At 58.6% G+C, this 23,288-nt stretch overlaps 1 protein-coding gene across 3 annotated transcripts in view; it reads right to left on the bottom strand.

Annotated features, from left to right (window-relative positions):
* Positions 1–23,288, bottom strand: part of Morn1 (MORN repeat containing 1) — a 41,791-nt gene that overhangs the window by 1,284 nt on the left and 17,219 nt on the right. The window contains exons 9-12 of one of the 3 annotated variants that reach the window (XM_063235335.1): positions 16,574–16,697; positions 16,092–16,216; positions 5,583–5,731; positions 5,435–5,502 (exon numbers count right to left, since the gene is read on the bottom strand). In XM_063235335.1, coding sequence (XP_063091405.1) covers positions 5,435–5,502; positions 5,583–5,731; positions 16,092–16,216; positions 16,574–16,697 — 466 coding nt within the window. Of the gene's footprint in view, positions 1–4,752; positions 5,503–5,582; positions 5,732–10,718; positions 16,217–16,573; positions 16,698–23,288 lie in introns of those variants that run through there. The other 2 variants (XM_023565264.2, XM_063235334.1) reach the window with 2 other exon arrangements.

Here is a 23,288-nt window from a genome sequence, read left to right on the forward strand (position 1 = left end):
ACACACCACCCTGTGCCCCAGGCCAGGGCTGCTGCTCGGGATCAGGTCAGGGTCAGGGTCCAGCTGAGGCCCAGACTCCTTGGAGGCCACTGAAGCCCATATGATTTCCAGCAGGAAGTGAGTGGCATAGCTGGCCAGGTGGGGCTGTGGCACTGATTGTTCCTTGAGGGACTAAGGCCCTCTGGGCTTGGTGGACAGCAGGGAGGCCCTGCCCTGGCCTTGCTCTCTGAGAGGCAGAGACCCCCACACCAGCCACAGCTGCCTGCATCTGAGCATGGGTCCTGTGGGAGGCCTCCTGCTCTCCACCCCTGGCTCCTGTTTGCAGTGGGGATAGGGGCCCTGCCTGCTCTGGCAGAACCTAGAGGGACAGTGGCCATGGCCAGGGCTCTGTGAAGAACAGGAGAGCAAAGCCTGACCTGCACCTGATTCGGCCTTCAGCCTCAACCTGCCTACGGGAGCCACAGGAGCTGCTGGGGTGGACACTAGGTCTATCCAGCTTATGTCCAGGGCACGGCTGGGCTGTGTCCTGGACTGTCCATCCAGCTTTCCAGGGAGACCAGGGCTGGTCGCCTCTGGGCTGTGACCTCCTGTCCCTCACAGGCTGAGGTGGAGCTGGGAGCTGAGAGCCCTGAGCTCCGGAGGCTGCTTGGGCACTGGTCAGTTTTGCCCCTCAGTAAACTTAGATACCAACCATGTGGGAACTACCATAGGCTTTAGAATGACTTCTTTTTGAGTGAAGAAAAATGGGCCTGGCTGGGCCCCGGAGTCATGGCAAAGACAGGGATGGACAGAGCAGGAGTGGAGGGAGATAAATAATTCAGTACCCAGGATGACTAGAGGCTGCCAGCCGCCAGCTCTGTTACAACCAGGCAGGGCACGGGCCTCGGGAGGCCCCAATTCACAGCGCAGATTAACGGGGTATCGGTGTGGCAACGTGGGGTCGGCCTGAGGCCAGGCTGCATGCAAGCCAGGGGTCCCGCCAGGCTGGAGTGCCCAGCAGCATGGAGACCTCAGGAATGCGGACAGCACCCGCTAAGCTCCCTGGGACCCACGTGTCCATCCCTGTCCTGCATGTGCTTGGGGCTCAGGGACTGTCCTGTGTCGGGGAGGCTTTTCATTTTTCTCGTTAAATTGGAAAAAAATTTATCCTTGTTAAAAAGCTTGGCTCTTTTTTGATGTCTCTCTGCCTCCCTCCGCGGGTCTCCAGCTGCAGCTGGGCTTGGTGGCTCGAAGCCCGCTGGACCTGTCCGTCCGTCTCCTCCTGGGGCTGCTGCCGGGCGGGCTTTCTGTGGCCATGTTTCCGAGGCCTCTTCCTCCCTTCGGTGAGGTCCGCACTGCCTGCCACCTGGACGTGGTCTTTCCCTCACTCGCTGTTATCTTCTGATGTTTTGGCGCAAGGGACAAAGCCAGGCCTTACCCATGCTCACGAGCGCTCACCCCTGCTGCTCTCGGCCTGCGCCTCCTGCCCAGGCCACGGGAGGGGACTTGAGCCCGAAGTCCTCTGCTTGCTGAGGGCCTCAGGTCGGACCCTGGACCCAGCGAACTCCAGTGCTGGGTGTTTCTGGACTTCCTCTAATGCTCCTGCTGCTGTTACTTGGGGACCTCGATTTTGAGGTCTTCTTGGTGGGGTGCAGGTGGGGTGATGACCCAGAGCCCAGAGTGGTGCTGTGCCTGCCTGCCAGGCCCTGCCCTCTCGGACCTCTCTCCCACTATGAGGGCCCCGGTCTCCCACGTGCAGGTTGGGGCTCCCTTGGCTTGGCGCCCACACTTCTCAGCCTGTTTTCTGGCCTCAGGGGACCTGCGTCAGGCCCACCCGATGTCACCGTCTGTTTTCTCCTGTTCCAAGCCCAATGTCTGAACTCCGGGCTCCCGCTCTCTCCCTGCCTCTCCCTTATTTCCAGGAAGTGTAGTCCACCCCGCAAACAGCTCAGAGGCGACTCAGCAGCAACCGGTGTGCAGCGCTCTGGCCAGGGCATGGCTCTGGCTCCACCCTCTTGGAGTCCTCCACCCTGGCCACCGTGCCCACAGTGTGTGCCCAGAAGGCCCTGCCCCCAGCCGACCTCATCCCTGGGCCCCTGTGATGCCCACTGAGGCAGAGGGTGGTGGGCGCCCAGCATGCAAAGGCTGTTTTCCCTTTTTGCAGGACCACATTGGCTGTGTGGGACCACAGGACAAAGAGGGACAAAAGGGGGTGGTCCACTGGGGCAACCTGGGCAGGACTGGGCAGGGAGCCTCTGGAGCAGCAAGCACCTCACTCTTCTCCTTGTGTGTGTGGACTCTGCCATGCTGAACCATTGAGGCCATGGGGCGCCCTCCACAGTCCCCACCCCCAGGACCACGCAGGAGAGTAACAGAAGGGAGGGGCACCCTGGGATCTGTCCTTCAGACAGGGGTCATGTGCTTTCCCACCTGCCAGGGTACTTGGCTCTGGACAGTGGCCCCTGCAAGGGCACCACATGCCTCCTGTCCACGTGGTGCTGATGGTGGCACTGCAAGACCACGTCGCGTTGTCCCTAGGACAGCAGCATTCTCTGTGAACCAATGGTCACTTCACCGGCCACAGACGCTGGTACAGATGGCCTATGAGGCTGCTCCTCCCCGGGGACCTGGCAAGGGGCCTGTCCTCGTGAGCCTAGCCCAGGTAGGTAAGGATACTCCAAACCTGGGACGGAGCCCATCTCTGGCACCTGGAGCCCCCTTGTGGCCCCCATACCATGTCCCAGCTTAGGACACTGCTGGAGAATGCTGTGGCCTAGAGGCCTGGGCCCTGAGTGCTGCTCAGCCTCTGCTGGTTCACGGGGACCTGAGCCCAGAAGGGCCAGCCTGGTTCCCCCAGACACCTAGGTCCTGACCACCCAAGGGGCGTCAGCCACAGTCCCAGGCCCTCTCCATCTTGGGACACTGTGTGCATGAGACAGGGGGCTGGCAGTGGACGCCAGGGGGTTAAAGCTGTCCTCCCGGAGCCCCATCTGCTCCGGGCCATTACTCAGAGCCGACGCAGGGGGGAAGCAGCCGCAGCATGGGGATTAGGGTGCTGGCGGCACGGGCACATCCGCGCCCAGCTGCTCCCGCCAGCCCACACCTGCTCAGTCTGCTTCCTGCCTGGGCAGGATGGGGCTCACTTTTCAGAACTTACAAGCTCAAGGAGGAAGGGGGATCCGGGCCGCCTGCTTGTCCCCTAGATCTCTCACCAGGGAACTTCCTGGGTAATGTGCCTGACTGGGTGACCCGTGGCCCTGGCCTGATACCGCTCTGTAGCCCCCTCCAGCACCTACCCGAAGGCCATTGCACCCCCAGCCACCCCTGGAGACAGCCCCCAGGCTGGTCTCCACCCCAGTGCCCCGCAGCTGTGTCCTAGCCCTTGCCCACAGCTAGGCCAGAAGGAGTGGGGTTGGCCCGGGCCTGTGGGTTCACTCACACCCTCAGGGTCTGTGTCTACTCACAAGTGTGAGTGCCCAGGGCCTGGCCAGGCCATGTGGGATGCAGAGAAACCAGCTGCAGAGGGAGGGCGGCAGGCCCAGGGCAAGCAGGATGCCTGGGCCAGCAGCCCGAACCTCGGCAGGAGCACAGTCTGCTATAATTGGGGGGGGGGGGGCGGTGCCCCTAGCCACACCTCACAGCCCCACAGGGCCTGCAGGCCTTGGCTGCTGGGGCTGGGGCTCCTGCTCAAGGCAGGGCTTTGGTGCCACTCTGGCCTGTCCAGGTCCTCAGAGCCATCAGGCTGGTGGTGGACAGACCTCCTGTTCACAGCACGTCCATAGCAAGGCCCTCTCTAGCCCGCTCTGTGAGGTGGCATCTGTGTGGCTGGTCAGGCACAGGGTGGGCGACAGACCAGTGCAATGCCTCCATGGTCAGAGGGGCACCTCAAGCTTGGGACACCTACTATACTGGCTGTGCATGGCCACCAGGGCTGGCTGGGGACTGCCCAGCATCAACTGTCTTTTCAAGTAAAAAAAAAATATATATATATATATTGACGCCATCTATGTGGGCCTAGTGACAGATTCAGTGACTGATGACGGAGTCTCAAGCATGTTTTCCTCCAGAGTCAGGGGGAGGAGGGGTTTTGTGGCCCCCGGTGCTGAGTCCTCTGTGAGAGCCACCAGAGCCACTGGGCATACAGCACAGCCTGGCAGCCAAACTGTCCCCCACCGGTTCAGGGATGCTGCATTTATACCCACTCAGGGCTCGAGGCTGGGGCTTCGGCTAGAGAGGACAGTTTCACGGGTGCCCCAGTGGGGCTGGACATGCTCACGGCCACAGGCACAAAACCCAGCCCTGTACTACAGCTGTGTGGTTTCACTCTGCTCGGGATCAGCAGGCCCTGGTCGGCAGCAAGATTCCGTCATGCGCCTGGAATTCTCCGCAGGAATGTGGCAGGGGCCTCACGAGCCTCCCGCCCCGGGAAGCAGCAGGCGCAGCTGGCTAGGACACCTCTGCTGCTTCAAGCCACCGCCTGCCGCCACAGTGGCCACCCTGCCACATGCTGGGTCCCCTCCCATGAGCTATGTCCAGTGCCGAGTGGACGCACAAGGCCCACAGCCAGCCGGCCCTGCGGGGTACTCCACGACAGCCGGGGCCCCTGACCTCACTGGAGCAGGAGCTGGTGGGGCTCCCCGGGGCATCAGGGTGGGTCTGCCCTGCACCTGGCTGTCCACACTGGGCCTGCACTCACCGCCACCTCCCCGTTGATGCTAGGCATGAACCCAGGGCTTTCACACAGAGCTCCATCCCTAGTCCTTTATTTTTACTTTGAGGCAGGGTCTCAGTAAGTTGCCAGGCTCTGGCTCCTGCTTTTGGGCCGCCTGCACATGACTGACCAGACCTTAGGGGCCCACGTGATCTAGGTGGGGGAGCAGCCAGGTGTCGGCTGGAGAGGGGGGGCTGGGGACCAGCATCATGACGTGGCACTGGACACCCTCTGCCCCATCCCCGCTGCTGCCTGGGTGGCTGTGGCTGTCTTTGCCGGGGCAGAGCTGAGTGAGGTGTGGCAGGGGTCTCGGCAGGTGAGGGCAGTGGGGCTGCGTGTCAGCACCCCGAAGGGCACCATGGTCACTGCTGACTGTGGAGCCCGGGGGAAGTGGACTTGCTTTGAGGGACAGGTGTGTGTTTTGGGGCCCCCCACCTGGCCCCGACTGTCATGTACTTGGCCTAAGTAGGGTCACCTGGGAAAGAGATCCCACTGTTACTCCAGTTGAGGACCTCTGTGTCCTAGGCATCCCTGGTCTGGGGAATGGGGTGCAGGCCACTCCCTGGCCCTCCTGCATGCATGGAAGGGCTGGGCCCCACAGGGACACTGGAGGAGCCATATACCTGATGCCTGGCGCTGGACAGGCCCCCTGTGGGGCACCACCTTCCCTGCCTCCCCACATCGCTCCCACAGATCCCTCGTCTGTGATGCCCCCAGGAGGCCTGGAGGGGTCTGCTCTTTTACCTGCTGCTGCAGCTGGTGGTTGCCATCTTTGCTGGGCACAGGACACCCTCGAAATCACCGTCAGCCTCCTAGAGGGGAGAGGGTGGGCTCATCGGGCTGGGGAAGGTGAGGGCCAGGTCCTCCCAGCCTCCCTGACCTCCAAGCTCACCAGGCCAGGGCTGCCCAGTGCCAGGAAGGGCTGCAAGCCAGGTGGGGGCGGCCCCAGGCGGATGTCAGTGAACTCTGCCCAGCCTTGCACGGTGCGCTGGTGGTCAGTGGTGCTTGAAGGCTCCTGCGCCCGGGCTGAGCAGGTTTCCCCTGGGAAATGGGGAGAAAATCCAAGTCACAGGCCGAGGCCATGAGGAGCTCCATCCAGCCCCATAGCACAGCAGCCCCGGACACTGACGCGTACTCATGAGTCCAGCCCCGCTGAGGATGGACCGCGTCCTGGGTGCTTCCCAGGGGCCAGCCTGAGTGTGGACAGGGCAACGTGGACAGGGCAGTGTGAACAGGCTGGACTACAGGGCTAGGCCCTGTCCCCCTGCGCCAGGCTGCTCTGGGGTTAAGGAGTCTGCAGTGGGGCAGCTCAGCCCCTGGGACAGCCGGGGAAGAGGGGCATCTTTGATCTGTGCTCCAGACGAGGCATCAAGCCCCCTTGGAGGGGCGAGGAGGAGTGCAACCTTAGGGGACTGCAGGGTCCTGGGAAGGAGTCATTTCTCCCAAGGCACCTCAGTTTCGCCCAATTGTGTAGGATACAGAGTCGGGTCTGCTGGCAAGGACGTCCCCAGCATGCGTCCCCCTCCATGTCGCTGTCTGGGGCAGTGACTAGGAACCGTTTCCATTCTCAATGCACCGTGGATGCCCTGACCCCTGCGGGCCAAGCACAGCACGGTGACCGCTCTTGGTGGCGTGGGGTGCAGAGGAGCAGCCTGTGACCACTGAGCAAGTTAAGAGCCCAGGGAGCAGCATCGCCCAGGCAAATGAAGCTGCTGCCTCCGAGTGGGGCCAGGCTTGGTCCCTACAGCTGTACAGCTGCTGAGAAACCGTGTCACACACAGGGTGAGTGGCACAGTCTGGGCCCACTGTGTTTGCTCGGCGTGGGGCACAGAGATCACAGGGCCTGAGGGTGACCCTCCATGTTCCTCTCCTCCATTCCTGCTGGCCGAGGTGGATGACTACGAGGCAGCGTGGACTGGCCACACAGCGACCAGGCAGGGAAACCCACACCGGCAGCCGCTGGCACACCTTGGTCCTAGGAACTCGGGTTTCCAAAGCCAGCTCCTCCCCTCCCTTCACAGAGGCCCCTAGGCGCCATCCCCAAGTCTCTCTTGGCCTCGTGGCCTGGCTCTGAGCCCTGGGTGCCCCAGGTGGGTCCTGGGGCTTCCAGCTCCATTCTGCCCTGCAACCCATGCCTCACCTAGCACAGAGCTGAGACCAGGTCCGCAGCCAACCTTGGGGTCTGTCTCACCCAAGGAGCACCCCCCACCCCCCGGGCCACGTTATCAGTCGCACCTGTCATGGGTCCCTGCCATTGGGCAGGGTCCTGTGCACCCCACACTGCTCACCCTTCCCGCCCCTTTCTGGGAGCAGCAGCCCTCCCAGTGCCTCTTTTAGCCACCGCCAGGGGCTACTGCCTCCTCTCTGCCCAGGGCCTTCTGCATGCTAGGTAAGTGCTGTGCCCAGCTGCAGGAGCATCTGTTTTGACCCCAAGGCACCAGGGTGACTGCTGCTGGGTCCCTGTGGTTTTCTCCCCAGGCCAAACCACGAAGGAGAAAAGATTCTGCAGGAGCCTGGAAGCCAGCTCCCCTTACAAAGGCCCTGTGGTCGACTCCCGAGGAAGATGGCAGCAGAAGCTGGGAAGTGGGGGACCCAGGCCAGCCAGCTCAGGACCCCACTGCCTGCACCACAAGATTTTGCAGCCTATAGATCCCACGGCCGCCTGCGGCCTTGTGGCTGCCCCTGGAGGCTTCTGGGTGCTGTTGCAGCCCAAGGGGCACACCTGCCCTCCCCAGCTGGTCGCCTGCGCGTGCATGGGGCAGGCTCCAGCTCCAGGGACCTGAGCTTTCTGTAGATTCTAATTACACCGCGTACAGCTTTATCAGCAAGAAAAAGGTTGCAGAGCCACCCAAGGAGGGGCTGGGGGAGAGCGGGCAGCCTAACCTCTCCAGGAGGGAAATGGCAGTTAATTATCTTTTTACAGCCAAGCCAATTAGACTCCCTAATCACCTGTGTAGGACACGGAGGCATAAGGTGGAGAAATCTCGGATAAACAAGGCCTCGGGGGCCAGCGCCACCGTGAAATAGCCGCCTCGGGCCGGGAACTGCCGGAGGTGGGCAAGCTACAGCCCAGGTTTCCTCTGTTTAAGTCAATTCAAAAATAAAACATTACGGGCCCTGTGGGACAGGCAATGGCTGCGCTGGAGGTGACCAGACACAGTGCATTGTCCTCCACGTGGCTTGGCTCCATTAGCCAAGGAGCTGGGCTTGGCCGAGGAGCCAGGACAGCAGGACCAGCCCTCAGGCGCAGGTGCAGAGGGGCCGAGGCCCTCGGGTGCCAGCTGGCCAGTGTGTGCCAGGGATGGACGCCCAGGCCCTCCAGCCAGGAGCCCACAGGGCCCATCCTCCCCGACACACATGTCCCTTTCACCCTGGGCCCCTGTGTATGGACACCAAGGCACAGCAGGGCCCTCCTCTGCCCGGTGGCCCAGTCACCCTGCTGACTTGAGACACGCGGCAATACCAAACCTTTAACCCAGTCCTGGCGGGGAGGATTCGATTTTCTTTGGCAGCACTGGGGATGCGGCCAGGGCCTTCTGCATGCTAGGAAAGTGCTGTGCCACTGAGCAACAGTCCTCTCCCTTTTATTTTGAGATAAGGCCTAGCTAAGTTCCTCAGGCAAGCCGCAAACTCAAGATTCTCCTGCCTCAGCCTCTTCAGAGCCCGGAACCCGGTATGTTCCACCACCATTGATCTGTAGAAAGATTGTCCAATTCTGGTTTCCAAAGGTAAGAAGAAGGGCCAGAGGGTCGGGCAACCTGGCAGGAGCTGTGTGTGAGAGACAGATGTGTTTCCAAGCCAGGAGCTCAGGATGAGGGGCTCCAGGCAGAGGCCAGTGAGAGCCACAGGTGGCTCAGCTCTGTCTATGCAGAGCTGCCCGGGGGAGGAGCCCATGCCCTGAGCACAGGATGTGAATGTGACCCCAAGCTCGGCCCCATCTGCCTGAATCCCCTCCTAACGCCAGAGGCCTCCCACTCCACACTGCCTGGTGCCCACACGGTCTGCCTCCTGAGGAGTGGCAACTACAGTCCACACCCAGCCGAGCCGAAGCCCCGGCCACTGCACCCTGGCTTCCCACCTCTGGTATGCGGCTGCTTCCCTGGCTGGCCTCCGAGCCAGGCTAATTCAGGGCTCCTTCTAAGCCTGCTTTGGGCACCCCCGCCCACACCTCACCTCCGAAGCCCCCCCAGCCAAGCTGTTTGCATGCAGCGCGGCTCAGCCTGGCACCACGACGGACTCACCATGACCCTGAGGTGGGGGGAGTCCTGCTCCCCCACTGCCACTGAGTTTCAACGGGTCCTGAGCTCGGAACTTGGCACTTGCCTGCCAGGGCCTGACCTGTTGTAGGCTCCGTGGTGGCTGACAGAGGGGTGGAAGCCACGTGGCTCGGAGTGGACACCACCCGAGGTCAGGCTTAGGCCACAGGTGAGTGTGCTGACCGGGTGCCCACACTAGCCAGGCTCATGCCAGTGGGCGTTAAATGGGGCACTGGGCAGGGCCAGTGGGGGGTGAGTTGGCATCTCTGCCCTATCACAGCTGTCACCTGGGCAGGCGGGAACACAAGCGCAGTTACTGCCTGTCCGACAGGTGGGGGACTTTGGGGTGGCCTGTGCAGTACACCCAGGGGTCCTCATTGTGGCCGGGGTGCACTGCAGGCCCAGGGGCTCAGTCACCTCCCTGGTGTCCCTGGAGACAGATCTGAGCCCTCCCCACCTGCCCTCCACCCTGTCCCTGCCCAGGTCCTGGCCAAGTCCCCCAGGGCCTGCCGGCTCTGTTCAGTGCATGGCCAGGAGTACAGAGGTGCTAGAGCCCCAAAACCACAGTACAGACACGCAGGTGGATGCAGCCCCAGTGCCATGTTGCATGGCCAGCAGCATCCTTGCCCTGCACACAGGGCCCTTGTTCCAGCACGCACTCGCACCCCTCTAATCCACGGAACAGCCGTGGCACAGCCCACAAAAACCCTGGGCTCCTCTCTCAGCACTGTGGCCAGGCAGGAATGGGCCACATCCCCACCCAGGGCTTGGTAGTCTCTGCTTGTCCCCATGGGCCAGGCGGAGCCACCAGAGGCAGAGCCATCACTATTCTCAGCTCTGTGGGTCCCTGGTGCCCTCGGCTGGCCCTTCACTGCAGTGACCTCAATGCCTCTGAAGGCCTGAGTCAGGCCTCTGGAAGGGTCCTCCATTTGGGCCTGCTGAGGGCCTATGAGGTCCTGGGGGAGCAGGTGAGGTGGTGCTGGTGCACCCATCCTCTAAGACTGCCCTATTAGGTGGCATCTGGCAGACGCCAGGACCTTCTTTCCCCCAGCCCCGTGCCACGTACCAAACTTGCCACGCTCTAAGCTTGTTCAGAGGACCCAGGTCTTGGCCATCCCCTGTGGTCAGTGCTGCCTGCCCCAGGCTTGCCCCATGGTGGGCTGTCCTCCTGGGCCCTGAAGTCCCACCCTGCTCATGCCGATGTTCTGGGATCCCCACATCTCAATGGGGCACCTACGCAGCTGGGGTCACTGCCCAGCCTTGATGGAGCCAGGAGGGTGCAGAACGCATGGCTGGATGGATGGCAACTACACATTTCCATCTGTGATGTGAATGCAGCTCACATGCTGCAGCCTGCGGGCACGTCACCTGTCCCTAAGGCCTGTGGGGTCCTCCATGACCCTGTCTCCCAGTGTGCAGGGCTGTCCTTACCACACATCTGTACACAGCCTGGGCCAACCTCAGTGACCTCACCTGTGGCTTTTAGAGCTGAACAACTGAGGACAGTGGGAGCTTGGGGGCCAGGGAGCCCGCAGGAGGGAGGCGCAGAGGGACACACTGTCACCCCAGTGCCATGGCAGAGTTGCTGTGGGCGGGCGGAGACCCCGGAGTCCAGGAGCCCCAGACCCGCCCAGTAACACAGCAGGATACATGGGGAGGGGCCACCGCCTGTCGGTGCACTCTGCCGTCCCTGCCACCTTCCCAAGGAGGAGACAGTGCCCTCTTGGTGGACGCCCCACCACACCGTGTTCGGACAGAACTGCACCCTGATATCTGAGCGAACTTCCATTTTTATTCCTTGTTTTGGCACTGGAAGCGGCGAGATGTCTTTTTATGCTGTATTTTCTGGGACATCCCTTCTACGTGGTACGCTACGGTTCCTGGAAAAGGAATTTATAGCACCAACTTCCCTTTAAAAAGATGGCTCTCTTGTGCTGCCCTGCCGTAATTAGCTGTAGACAATTAATACTGAGTGTGATGTTGCCCCGTGAGGCCCTGAAATCTCCAGGACCGCTCCGCTATGCATTCCCCCGCTTTTATTGGCAAGACTGACTTAGCAGCAGAGGGCACCTTGATTTTCTAAGTCACCTTACAGTAACGGCTGATTCTTCCTGGATCCCATCTGATGAATACTCAAACCCATTTGTCCAACACACGAAGAGAGGAAATCACCCAGGCCGATGGGGAGCACTGGCCGGAAGGGTTTGGGCGGCGGAAAAAAGAAAGGACAGAAGAGCAGTGTGCGCTTCTCTCCCCGCCGTGGCTGCCCAGACCAGTGTGCAGGCGCTGCCTGAGCCCGGCGCCCACGCGGCCCGTCTGCAATCCCGGGCACCTGCTCCGTGAGTCAATGGGCCCAAATTACCGGGGAAGAGGCAGACGCCCCGCCAGGAACGGGGCGCACAAAAGGCTCTGGATTCCGAGCCGTGGGTGGGAATTACAAAAGGTTAGGAGACTAAATATAAAAATCCTCTTGAATGTGAAATCAATGTGCTTTGTTGCTGAAATCTGGGTGCTGTAATTTATCCAAAATAGGGTTTGGAATATCTGGCAACGGTCCACGTCTGGGAGGTCGTCTTTTCTTCTCGACGAAATGCAAATCGCGCATTGCAAAGTTAGAAACAGTTAAACAACAGATATTTCATGTCAACAGAATAATGAAATGTGCCTTTGCAATTACATATTGCTGACACGAGGCCTTGGGAAGGAGGTGCCTCGTGTGTAGTAGACGAGAAAGCTGGTATCTGTGGGTGCGTTTCCTGGCCGTCTGTTTCCGGATCTGGGGGTGCTGCAGACCCTGGGTCATGGTCAGTTCTGGGCTCCAGGGCTCTGGCTGCTGCCCCAGGTCCAGGTGGGCAGGGCGGGGTTCCCGAGCTCCAGCGTGGCTTCCTTCTCTCACATTCCGGGCAACCGTGGCTCCCGCCTGGGGCCTGCACCCCACACAGCCTGGCTGCGGGTCCCTGGCTCGGGAACACGTGGAAACACCCATCGCTGCCTCAGCTCGCCATCGCCCCCCGCTTTTAATTTTAGGTCTGACTCAGGCAGTGCTCTGCCCTCCGTGGGCAGCCGGGTCACAGCCCCTTGACAGAGGCAGTGACGGCAAACCCAGTGCTTAGAGGGTCCGACCAGAGGTGCCTGGCCGTCCACGAGCCAGGTACCAGCATCCTGCAGGGTCCCAAGCCGGGAGCAGGGGCTGCAGGTCAACCAGGCATGGCCACCAGGGATACCTCGAACCGTGGATCAGGTCTGCTCACAGCAGCTTCGTGGTCCTCGGGGCAGGGGTCACAAGGTCACAGACAGACGACCTCAGTCACGGAGCTGGTGCAGCGCTCCATCTCCAGCTCCCACGGTCTCTGGACAACTCAAGCTCCACCAGGCAGGCCCAGGAGGTCTTCCTTCCTTGGCAAAGACAGCCAGCATCCGTTCCCCTTTTTTTCTGATAGGATAAGCCTGTTCTTGTAGGCACTTTGCACTTTTTACCTCCACGTGGCCTGGTTTCTGTAACCAAGTTCTGTCCTCTAGGTTTTTCCTTCCTGCCAGTTGCAGAGGGCCTCTGATGGCTGGAGCTTTTGCAGCCACACAGGACCATGAAGTAGTACAGGAAGATGACAGAGTAACTGCGCAAGCAGCAGACACTGGGGTCCACAGAGACTCAGGCAGTGCTGCCCCTTCACTCTGGGCTTTCGTGTAAAGAAGCAAAGCCAGTGGGGCTGAAGCTGCTTTTCTGGCTGATAAAAGCAGATCCTAAGCACAGTTTGCCAGGGCAAAGGTGAACCAGCCCCGCACCGTGCCAGCCCCTCACACCCTGCTCTGTGGAGCAAGGGCTGACCAGCCTGGGTGCTGTGCCTGGGCGGGGGCTCTGCACGCACAGCTTCTGACCCTCGCCAGGAGCCAGCCCAAGTGCCTTGCACAGGGACAGCACCTCCTGCTTCCGGCCCCCACGGCGCTCTCTGGTGACAGGATGCAGGGGGACGTCTGGCGGGAGCAGTGCCACAGGCATGTGGGTGCCTGGGCCTCTCTCGGGTGCAGCAGCATGGGCCACGGGCCTTGACTCACGGGCCAGGGCCTGGTGAGCGTGGTGACCATGTGTGGCCAGGGGGAGGGATGGGTCCTGCTTGCTGCGCCTGGGAAAGGATTCAGGATTTTTTTCCCTACGTGTGCAGAGTTGCTTCAGATTCCCAGGCTCTGTGTTTTTCTGGCTGGTAGAGGAAGGAAGCCTGAGGCTGCCTTCTCCTGCTTGGCACAGGCCAGGAATCAGCCTGCGGGTGTGGCCGTGTATCCCCCACCTCTTTCCGGGACACAGATGGCTGCCGACCACCAGAACGCTGGGGCAGACGGAGCTGGTCTCTGACCAATGGCTCTCTGAGCCTTGAGGATTCCAGGCCGTGGGCCACGAGAGACCAACTGCTTGTCAGTGATGCAAGTTTTCTCAAATTTTCAGGTGGTCGCTGTCCTCACCAGGACCAAGCTGAACTTCCCAGCTTTGTCTGAAGGGTCCCAGGCAGGATGGGGACAGGAGCCCAGGGCACTGCATGGGGCACAGCTGGGGCCAAGGACCAGGGCAGACAGCAGTGGGCATACAGGAAAGCTTATTCTGAACGTTGCAGGATAGAGAGCCATTTGGTGGGACCATGGTTTGCAAGCGGAAAGCTGAGTTGGTCCCTGCTAGGGGGTCTTGTGAGGAAGAGGTGCAGATGGGAGACCTGCACCCCCTAGCATCCATCCCACACCTGTCTGGCCTGGCCCTCGGGAGGCACGCAGCCTGGCCAGGGCTCTCCCGCACTTGGCCTCCGAGTCGCCCACCTGGACCTGTTTCCGAGCCGTGCCCCATTCTGGTCTGGGTTTAGTGGGTGACTTGGTTGCCATGAGGACTGGCACTCCAGTGTGGGTGTGGGCACCGGCCAGCCTTTGGGGGTGCTGTGGCTCAATGCTGCTCAGAGCTGGGCCTCCAGAGGGACCTGAGGGCCCCAGTGGCTGTGTCAGGACCAGGATAGGACACAGCACCCTGTCTGCCCACAGCTCCCACAGGGAAGCCAGGGAGAGCGTGGGGAGCCTCCTGACCCCTGGTCACTGCCTACGCTCTGTTTGGACTGAATCTGGACAGGGGCAAGCTTTGCAGGGACCCTGCCTCCTGATGGCCTGGCCCAGCCTGGGGTTTGGGGTCCATGAGCAAACTGAGGCACAGATCGATCAGGAGACACTGGGCAGTGCGGGGCCGGACACCTCCCAACAGGGCACACCGACACTGGACGGCCGGGGGCATGAGCACATGGGGGTGCTCAGTCCTGGATCCAGGCCCAGGGCCCAAGCCCAGGCTGAGCCTGAGGGCTCTCGGGGGTGGGGGCAAACTCTGCACTCCTGCGCTGGTTTCCACTTCGACCTTGGGACTCGCTCTGAAACTCCTCGTAGTCAGTGAGTATTTTTACGCAGAAACCCAAGGACCCTTCCACCCAGTGGCTGGAATGGCTGCTGTGAACTTGGGGAGGCAGACCAGGGGGTAGACAGGTCCCATCCTGTGCCCCAAGACCGGGGGACCTGGCCACTCAGGCCTGCAGCCCACAGGGATGAGCTGAGGCTGTCTTGCTCCCTGAAGGAGGAATAATTGATTCATCCCTGAGCTGCTTTCTCAGGACCACTGTACAGACAAACCCTCATCAGAGGACAGTCAGCTCCCACAAGGACTGGCCTGTCCAGCTCAGGCCTGGCTGCCCACTGGTAGGTCTCTGGGATGGGGGAGGCAAGTGGGTGCAGGCCCCTGATGGGCGATCCCAGCCTCTGAGACCCAGAGATGCCCCCTCTCTGGCTGTCGCCAGTGACCACCGGCCCCTCTGGTTGCAGAGAAGGCTACATGGCCACAGCCATGCCCGGGAGGCCTCAGAGGGCTGGCCCTGGGCACTCCCCAGCATCTTGAGCACCTCAGAGGTGCAGTGGCGCAGAGCTGTGGGGCTTAAGGTGTCCTGCAGGAGGGCATGAGGACCCTGGGTCATAGGAGGGCTTCGGCTGCCCCGAGAAAGAGAGGCTCAGGTAGGACAGGCAGCCTTGGCAGATGCACCAGGGTGTTCTATGCTGAAGCGTGGCCAGGTGGCAGAGAGGGGCTATAGGGGCCCTGTGGGTAGGAATCAGACTCCCCCAGCAGAGCGCTAGGCAGGGTGGGACCACTATCTGGCCAGCTCTTCCATGAGCAGGGACATCATCCTGCCACACCTGGACCTGTCCACTGTTCCTGAAGGTGGCCTTGCTCCCGGCTCCTGTCTGCTGCCCGCCAGCTCTGGCTGCAGCTTTCACATCAGCCCTGCTTGGCTCCTGACCTGAGGGCCACGCAGTCTGTGCCCCCAAGGAGCTCACAGCACTTGGATCCAACAGGGGATGGGGACCTCATGGTCAGCTTGACTGAGCCCCAGCTGAGCATGCCAGGGACCCCACCCCGTGTGCTGGACCTTAGCTCTCAGCCCAGGGTGCAGACACCTTGGGGTGCAGGGCTGCATGAGGGAAGACCAGATCCACTGACGCTGCCCAGGGGTCAGACACCTCCTCATCATGGTCACTGACACACTGTCCCTGGGCCGCTCGGTAAGATGCGTGTCAGGTTCTCACGGTGTTGAGCTTTGCCAGGGACTCCCTGTCACCAAGTGCCATGAGCTGCACAACTTGTCTTGATCCAGCCCAGCTCCAGAGTAACGGCAGTACCCCTGGCTCGCGCTAGTGCTGGAGGCTGACCCTGCCTGCCGGCTGGGCAGAACCACTTACGTGCTAGGGACATGTGTGACTGCAGGCCCAGGCAACCCCAGATGCCGTTGCTGGGCTCCATAGGCTCAGAGGCAGAGGGAGCCGTGGGCGATGGTGCAGTCTGACAGACCAGAAACGCAGCCCCATGAAGTGCCGGGCCATACCTTGCCTGCACTGGGACTCAGCCCCATGGCCGTACTGTGTGGGAGGAGACACCTGCCATCCCAGCTGCTCCAACCCACACCAGGCGTGCATGATGGTGACCTGGGCTGTGGGGCCACCAGGCTGGGGCCGCCTGGCTGCTAGACCCCTGCCTGCCAGCGGGGACCATCCCACTTGCCCCCGCTGGCCCAGCCTCCCAGGCTTCTCCTGTCCCTCCATCCTCTGGGCTCCATGCTGGCTGGTTTGTTGCCTCCACTCACCGGGTAGGTGACCAGGGCTGTCACCTTGGCCATGGACGACCCTGGAATCCAGTGTGGAGCCTGGCTCTCCTTGAGAAGGTGGTGACATGTGGCAGGACAGGGGGTAGGAGAAGCACTGGAACCCACTGGCAAGGGAACAGAGCCACAGTGAGCCTGGGGGCGCTGGGCCAAGGAGTCCACATCCCAGACCATGCGCCTGGGCCCGGGGCTGGAGCCAGCCTCAGCGAGGGGTCCCGAGAACACCGTCTGGTCACTCAGGTGCAGTGTCACTCCAAATTGCCTGAAGAGCCAGACCACCTGGGCAGCTTCTCTGTTCCCATTCCTTGGCCACTGCCCCCATGCTCAGCCGGGCTGCCCCCGCCCCACTGATGCTGCCCAATCACGCCAGCTCTGGTAGGTGGCTGTGGCCGATGCTTCCCACGTCCATCCCCTCTCTCCTCTTGTCCCCAGTAAGGGGCACCCCAGGGTCACTGCCTACTCACAATGGGGTCTCCATAGGTGTCTCCTCCTGATCTTCGTCCACCTTGAAGAAGCTGATGTTGGAGTGGGCGGGGAGCTGGACACGCCGCACCCCCGCTGAGACCCGCAGGACCCGGCCGCTCTCACCTTCCAGGCGAGAAATCAAGGCTGAGGCCAGAGTCTGTGGGGCACTGGATGCACACAGCAGCCCATTGGGACCTCACCCTATGGCGCTCTGCTCGCCACCCAGTTAACAAGGGCCAGGGACTCTGCCCAGGGCCAGGGTCTTGGTGGCCTCCTCCCTCAGCCAGAACCCCTGCCTCCGTTTTGAGCCCTGCACCCCACAAATCCAGCTCTGGGTCCCAGGGAACTGGTTTGCTCTCACTTTCCTCTCGCCTATTCTCTGGGGTCCTCACTGTGCTGGCCGGGGCCTTGGGTACTGGTGGTGAGGCCTCTTTCCATTGTGGTCCTCTACCCCTGCCACCCTCACCCCCTCTGTGCCCACACAGGGCTGGGCACGAGGCCGGCACCCTCCACATGTCTGTGGGTGGCACATGTCCCCAGGGCCAGCTGCCAGGTGCAGATACTCACAACCTCCGGCCCCTGACCCTGGGGACATGGCGGCAGAGTAGCTGAGCCCGAGTGGGCAAGCAGGAGGTTGAGGACCAAGCAGCAGGCCCAGGGCGCCTGAGGGGCCTCCAGGCAGGGTTACCTCGGGCCTGGGGGCGCCACATGAACTGCGCTGCAGAAGCAGAGGCGAGAATCGGGGAAATGGGATCCACCCTGGGCCAGACTGAGGGAGAGGGAGCCCTGCAGGTGGTGAGCTCTGGGGCCCAGATGCTGCGGCCTGAGTCCCGGGGGGCCCTCCCTCCACAATGGGAGTAGCTGACCCAGCCCTGTTATCAATCACAGACGGAGACCAAGGGTGAGACTGTGACCCAGGAACGCAGAGCTGCAGAGCACAGTGCGGGAACACTGGCAGGAATACAAGACGCCCAGCAGCCAGCAAGGTCAAATTTACGGCCCCTGCCAGCAGGCGAAGGTCGCCGGGCATGGACGCTGAGTATGGACGCCAGAGAAAGCAGGTGGGCAGAGCGCAACATGGGCCTGACCCCAGGTGCTCAGGTCCACAGCGAGGATGCAGAAGGCTGTGTGTTCAGTGGTGAAGCAGACATAGAAGATTAAAGAAAACATCAAAGCCAAGCGGGAGATGAAACCATGGCGTACACACAACGGTTCCGACCCTCGGTGTCCTGCAAAGCCGCAGGCATGTGCACAGTGACTGGGGCACGGGGGCCACACTCCCCACAGTGAGGGAGCTCCTGGGGCTGGAGGCAGTGCCGTGGCCGGCAGGGTGTGCTCCTTCCCCGTTCCTCCTCTCTGCTTCCCAATGGCCATGATGAGATTGAGGCGGAAGGATCCACCCCAGCCCGTGAAAACTGTCTCATAAAAGATAAAGGGCTGGGCATGCAGCTCAGTGAGTGCAAAGGCCTTCAATTTAATCCCCAGTGCTGCAAGAGGAAAAAAAAATGTTAAAGGGTAGTGATATAGGTAGAGATCTTTAGATCTGCATCTACAGAAGGATGAGAAAGCCAGCACTAATAAATCGATCATTCTCCTGTTTATTAAGAATTCACTGGGAGACAAGAAGCCTTTCCAACAGAACTGCACCATATGATGGAGTGCGTCACATGCAGGAGCGCACAGGGTGTGAAAACAGGTTCAGGACTGGGGTACGCAGCTGCCACCGTGCAGTGGGATACATGGGCCAGGCCTACCCGAAGGTGACTGTGACACACTGTGACCCTGAGAGGACCCCAAGAGTGCCCCGAGACAGCGAGAAGTTTGCCTGAGGAGAAGCAGACACAATGGAGTCACCACGTCAGTCAGAAACAGACAGAAGCAGGGTTCTGGAGGAATCAAAGAACAGCCCGCTGGTGACCCTGCACTCCCGCTGCATGGTCACCCTAGTCGCGAATGGCAGAGCCACTGTTGTTAAAAGGCAGAGACTGTCAGACAGCGAAGCACGCTGCCCGAAGAACAACACCAGAACACAAAGATGCAGATGGCTTCAGAAGAAAGGGCAGAGGAAGACAGCAGGTGACTTGGCCACAGCTGCTGCATCAAGGCCACAGAAAGTGGACACTGGTTGGGGACCACCAAAGGCGGCGACTGCAGGAATGGGGAGCCGAAGAGTTTATGCCCATAGCCCCCAGGCTGCAGCCCATACCAGGCTGAGGCAGAGACGGGAGCGGAAGCGGCTAAGCAGGTGCACCACCCTGTCTGCTGCATTCTGGAGCACCAGCTGGGCCTGCATCACCCTTAGAAAGTTTGGGATTTCAGGTTAGGCACGCTCAACCTGCAGCAGCAAAGGCTGACCTCATTGGCCCTGACAGAAACTCCACACACAGAAAGAATCCGTTTGTCTCAGGTGTACACCAAGCGTTCACAGAAACAGACCACATTCTGGCCCACAGAACACGTCCGGTTGAATCTAAGAGAGCTCTGCACACACAGGGTGTGACCAGCGGCAGGGAACCAAGTCAGAAAATGTGACGGATGAACTCCAGGAAGTCTTCAGACATGTGGAAATGTAATGAGAGAAATACTCATAGCTTCTGATAACTCATGGATCAATAAAGAAAACCAAAGAAGGAAATACAATGTCTTGAGTTGAAGGAAAAGGAAGACAATATAAGAAAACGTGCAGGATGCCGCAGAATCAGTACCGAGGGGAAGGAAAATTTGTAACAGTAAACACCTATATTACAAAAGAGAGGTGTGAAATGAATAATCTCCACATACACCCTAAGAAACCAGAAAAAGAGAGCAAACTCAACGGAAAGTAAGCAGAAGTGAGAAGATCAAAATAGAAATGAAAAGGAAAAAAGAAAAACAAAAGAGGAAAGTAGGAATCCGTCAGACTAAAAGCAGCTTGCTTCTTAATGAGACTGATAAGGCTTAGCTACATTGCAGGGGAAGGAGGAAGGGAGGGGAGGGGAGGGGAGGGGAGGGGAGGGGAGGGGACGGGAAGGGAGGGGAGGGGAGGGGAGGGGACGGGAGGGGAGGCACCAGCAATACAGACATGCGGACTTGGGGAATCGCACATTCGAGCCAAAGCTTGGTGGAGGGATGCAGCCTGCATAGGCCTCGACTCCTGAAGGAAACCCACTTCCTGCAAAGAAAACCATAGGCCCAGAGGAGCTTTCTAGTGAAACTGTCAAACACTTTAGGAAGAAATAATGCCACTTTAACACAGACCTTTCAGAAAACTAAAGGCGACACAATTACCCCTAACTCATGCTCTGAGGTCAGCATCACCTTGATACCGAAACCAAGAAAACCAAAGACCATTATCTCCCATGAACAAATGAAAAATTCTAAATAAAATTTTAGCAAATTTAGTGCCAGCATCATCCACTGGGTAAAGAAGAACCTTTCTAACAAAAGGTGTTGAACCAGTCGGTCCCTCTCTTTCCCTTCCAACAAATCACAGGCTAAAACAGAAATGCTAAACCTATAGACTCCTTGAAGGAAAACACAGGCATAAATCTTCATGACCCAGTTTAGGCAAAGTTGTCTTAGATGGGACCAAAAACCCCTTCTTTTTGGTGTTTTTAGGCTTTTGATAAATTGGATTTCATAAAAATGGTATTTTGTGCTTCAAAGGTATCACAAGGAAACTGCAAATTATGCAAAAAATGGGAAAAAGATCTGTAAATCAGACAGCTGATAAGACTCTAGAAAGAACTCTTAGGTCCATAATAAAAAGATTAACCCAATTTTTGAAATGCGCAGAGGATCTGTGTAGCTATTTCTCCACAGCAGATAGACAGACAGCAGATGAGCACCAGAGAAGATGCCCACCACCATTACCGTTACGGCAAACGCAAATCAAAAATGTGACATGGTACTGCTCCACACCTACTCGGGCGGCCACACTGGAAAGACACATAACAGCAAGTGCTGGTGAGGAGGTGGCGATCGGCCACCTCACCACTGCTGCTGGGAATGTGAAATAGAGCAACAAGGAAAAAGAAAGAGAGCACGTTCAGAATCAAAGGGAAGCGGTAAACTGTGTGTATTTGAAGACAATGTGATTCTCTGTATATAAAAAGTCCCCAGAATCCTCAGAAAAACCAGCAGCTCTAATAAGTGAATTTGGCCAAGTCAAAGGACATAAGATCAACATTTAAAGATTAATTGTAGCCCAGAAATATCCAAATGAACTGAAGGAAATCCCATACCCAGAAGCACAAAAACAATGACACAAGGGGCTGGGGATTTAGCTCAGCGGCATAAGCGCCTGCCTTGCAAGCAGGCAGTCATGAGTTCGATCTCTGGTACCGATAAAAAGGAAAAAGACCCCCCCCCAAAAAAAAAGAAAAAAAAAACAATGACACATAAACTCGCCAGTTATATTAATAACTGTAGTCATGTATTTAATAATAAATAATAAATTGATGATCTATTAACAGATTCAATAAAAGTGTTGTAAGACTTTGCATGGAAAATAACAAATGTGTGTGAGAGCACAGCTCTGCATGCATGCAGAGGCTTCGTGCCGTGACCGAGGACAGCCAGGGTCACTCAGATGGTGGCCTCCCCCAGGGGCCACATGAGATGCCTCCAAAATCCCAGCAGGCTTTCCAACCGAGGCAGCACAAATTGACAAGCCCTGGTCCTAAGATTCAGATGGAAGCAGGAAGGGCCCAGAACAGCCAATGCAATTTTGCCAAAGAACAAGAGAGGACTCCAGTCACAAAGCCTGCTGAGCTGGGGTGAGGAGGACAGTGAAAGACTCATGGACCTGGGATCCACTGGCTGCAGCTGGGTGAGTCAACGGAGCAGAACTGAGAGGCTGGGCAGGACCCTGGGCCTTTGCTAACTGACCTGTGAGCACAGGGCCAGGCCAGTGCAGTGGGGAAGGCGAGGCTTCGATGGAGGAGGAACTCAGACCTTTACCGTGGCCACAGAAGTCAGCCCAACATGGCTCACAGACCTAAACACAATATCCAGGATTATAAACATTCTACAGAGAGAAAAACAAAACAACCAGGACAGTATCTTTGTGAACTGGGGTTAGGCAGAAAACTCTTAGATACAAGACCAAAACTGTGATTTGTAAATGAAAAAGTTGGCAAGTTGGAAGTCATCAAAATTAAGAGGTCACTGGTCACACGCCTGCTTCCCAGCCACTTGGGACACTGAGCTTGGAAGATGGTGAGTTTGAGACCAACCTGGGCAACTCAGCAGGACCCAGTGTCCAAATCAAAGGGCTGCACCTGTGGCTCGGTGGTTGGGCATTTGCTGAGCACGCACGAGGTCCCAGATTCCATCTTTAGCATAAGTAAACACTATAATAAAATAAAACTTTTACTATGTATAAGACATTAAGAAAATGACCGTATAAACCAGACATGACAGTACATGTGTAAATCCTGGCATTTGGGAGACTGGGGAAGGAGTGGGACCTTGAGGCCAAGCTAGGAAACCCTATTTCAAAAACTCAAAAAGTAAAACAAAAGAAAATATAAACCATGGGCTATACATTTGCAAAGATGTGTTTGACCAAGGACTTGTATCCCGGGCACAGGAAGAACTATTTTTTTTTTTTTCTTTTTGAGTCAGGGTCTCACTATGCAGCTCAGGCTGGCCTTGAACTCACTTTGTAGCCCAGGCTGGTCTTGAACTCACAGTGATTCTCCTGCCTCAGCCTTCCAAGTGCTGGGATTACAGGCATGCGCCACCACACTGGGCCACAAGAAGAATCATTATGATTCAAAAATAAGAATGTCAGCAGCCCCATTTTTAAAATGATAGGACAAAAATTTTCTCAAAGAACCACACAGGGCTGATAAGCACATGAAAAGCTGTTCAGTATCACTTTTCATTAGGGAAACGCAGATCCAGGCCACACAGAGATGCCACCGTACACTCCCGAGACGGCTCCCCCAACGTGAGAAATCTCAGCCCTGTGGAGTGGGGAGTGGAACCCCGCACACTGTCGCAGGCATGCACCCAGGAGCTGGACACCATTCACAGTTGCACAAGCCGGTTCATGAAGTGCTGTCTGCACAGCCCTAAGGACAGCACCTCCGTGGTCCGCAGCCAGCGAGCAGGGCCTGGCGGCCACAGAACAGGACACAGCTGCCCAGCCACAGGGCACAGGCATGTACAGGTGAGCCCCAAGACATGCATGAGAGAAAGAAGGCAGCCGTCGAAGCTCGCTTGGGAGGCCGAGGGAAGGCGCTTGCAAGTCGGAGTCCAGCCTGGGCATTAAGTGACCCTGTCTCAGAATAAGAAAGAGCTGAGAAGGTGGCTCAGCGCAAAGGTCCTGGGCTCAACCCCCAGGAGGGGTGGGGGGAGCAAGAGAAAAGATCACACACGGAAGCCTCCGTTTGCGCTGCGCATGAGGTGGGGAGAAGGTGAATCTACAGCCGGGAATAGGTGAGCGGCTGCGGGCAGGGAGGGACGGCCACGGGCAGGAGCAGCAGGCGAGCAAGGAAGTGTGGCAGGGGTCGTGGTGGGATGGCAGCTGCCCAAATCCTTAGCTGTTAAAGGCTGTGGAGTCATTTAATACAGATTAATTTCATGGTATGTAAACGACGTCTCAATGAAGTCGTTAAAGGAAACCAGTTGTGACAAAATGGATTTGATCTTCGCTGCACACTGTGGCTTCCTGATGCAAGCAGAGTGGGCCAAGGTGAGTCCTGCACTTCGGGATCACGGATGTGC

The sequence above is a fragment of the Cavia porcellus genome, unplaced genomic scaffold, assembly GCF_034190915.1.
Source record: "Cavia porcellus strain 051 isolate PalLab524CR breed Dunkin Hartley unplaced genomic scaffold, mCavPor4.1 scaffold_25, whole genome shotgun sequence".
Lineage (NCBI taxonomy): Eukaryota > Metazoa > Chordata > Mammalia > Rodentia > Caviidae > Cavia > Cavia porcellus.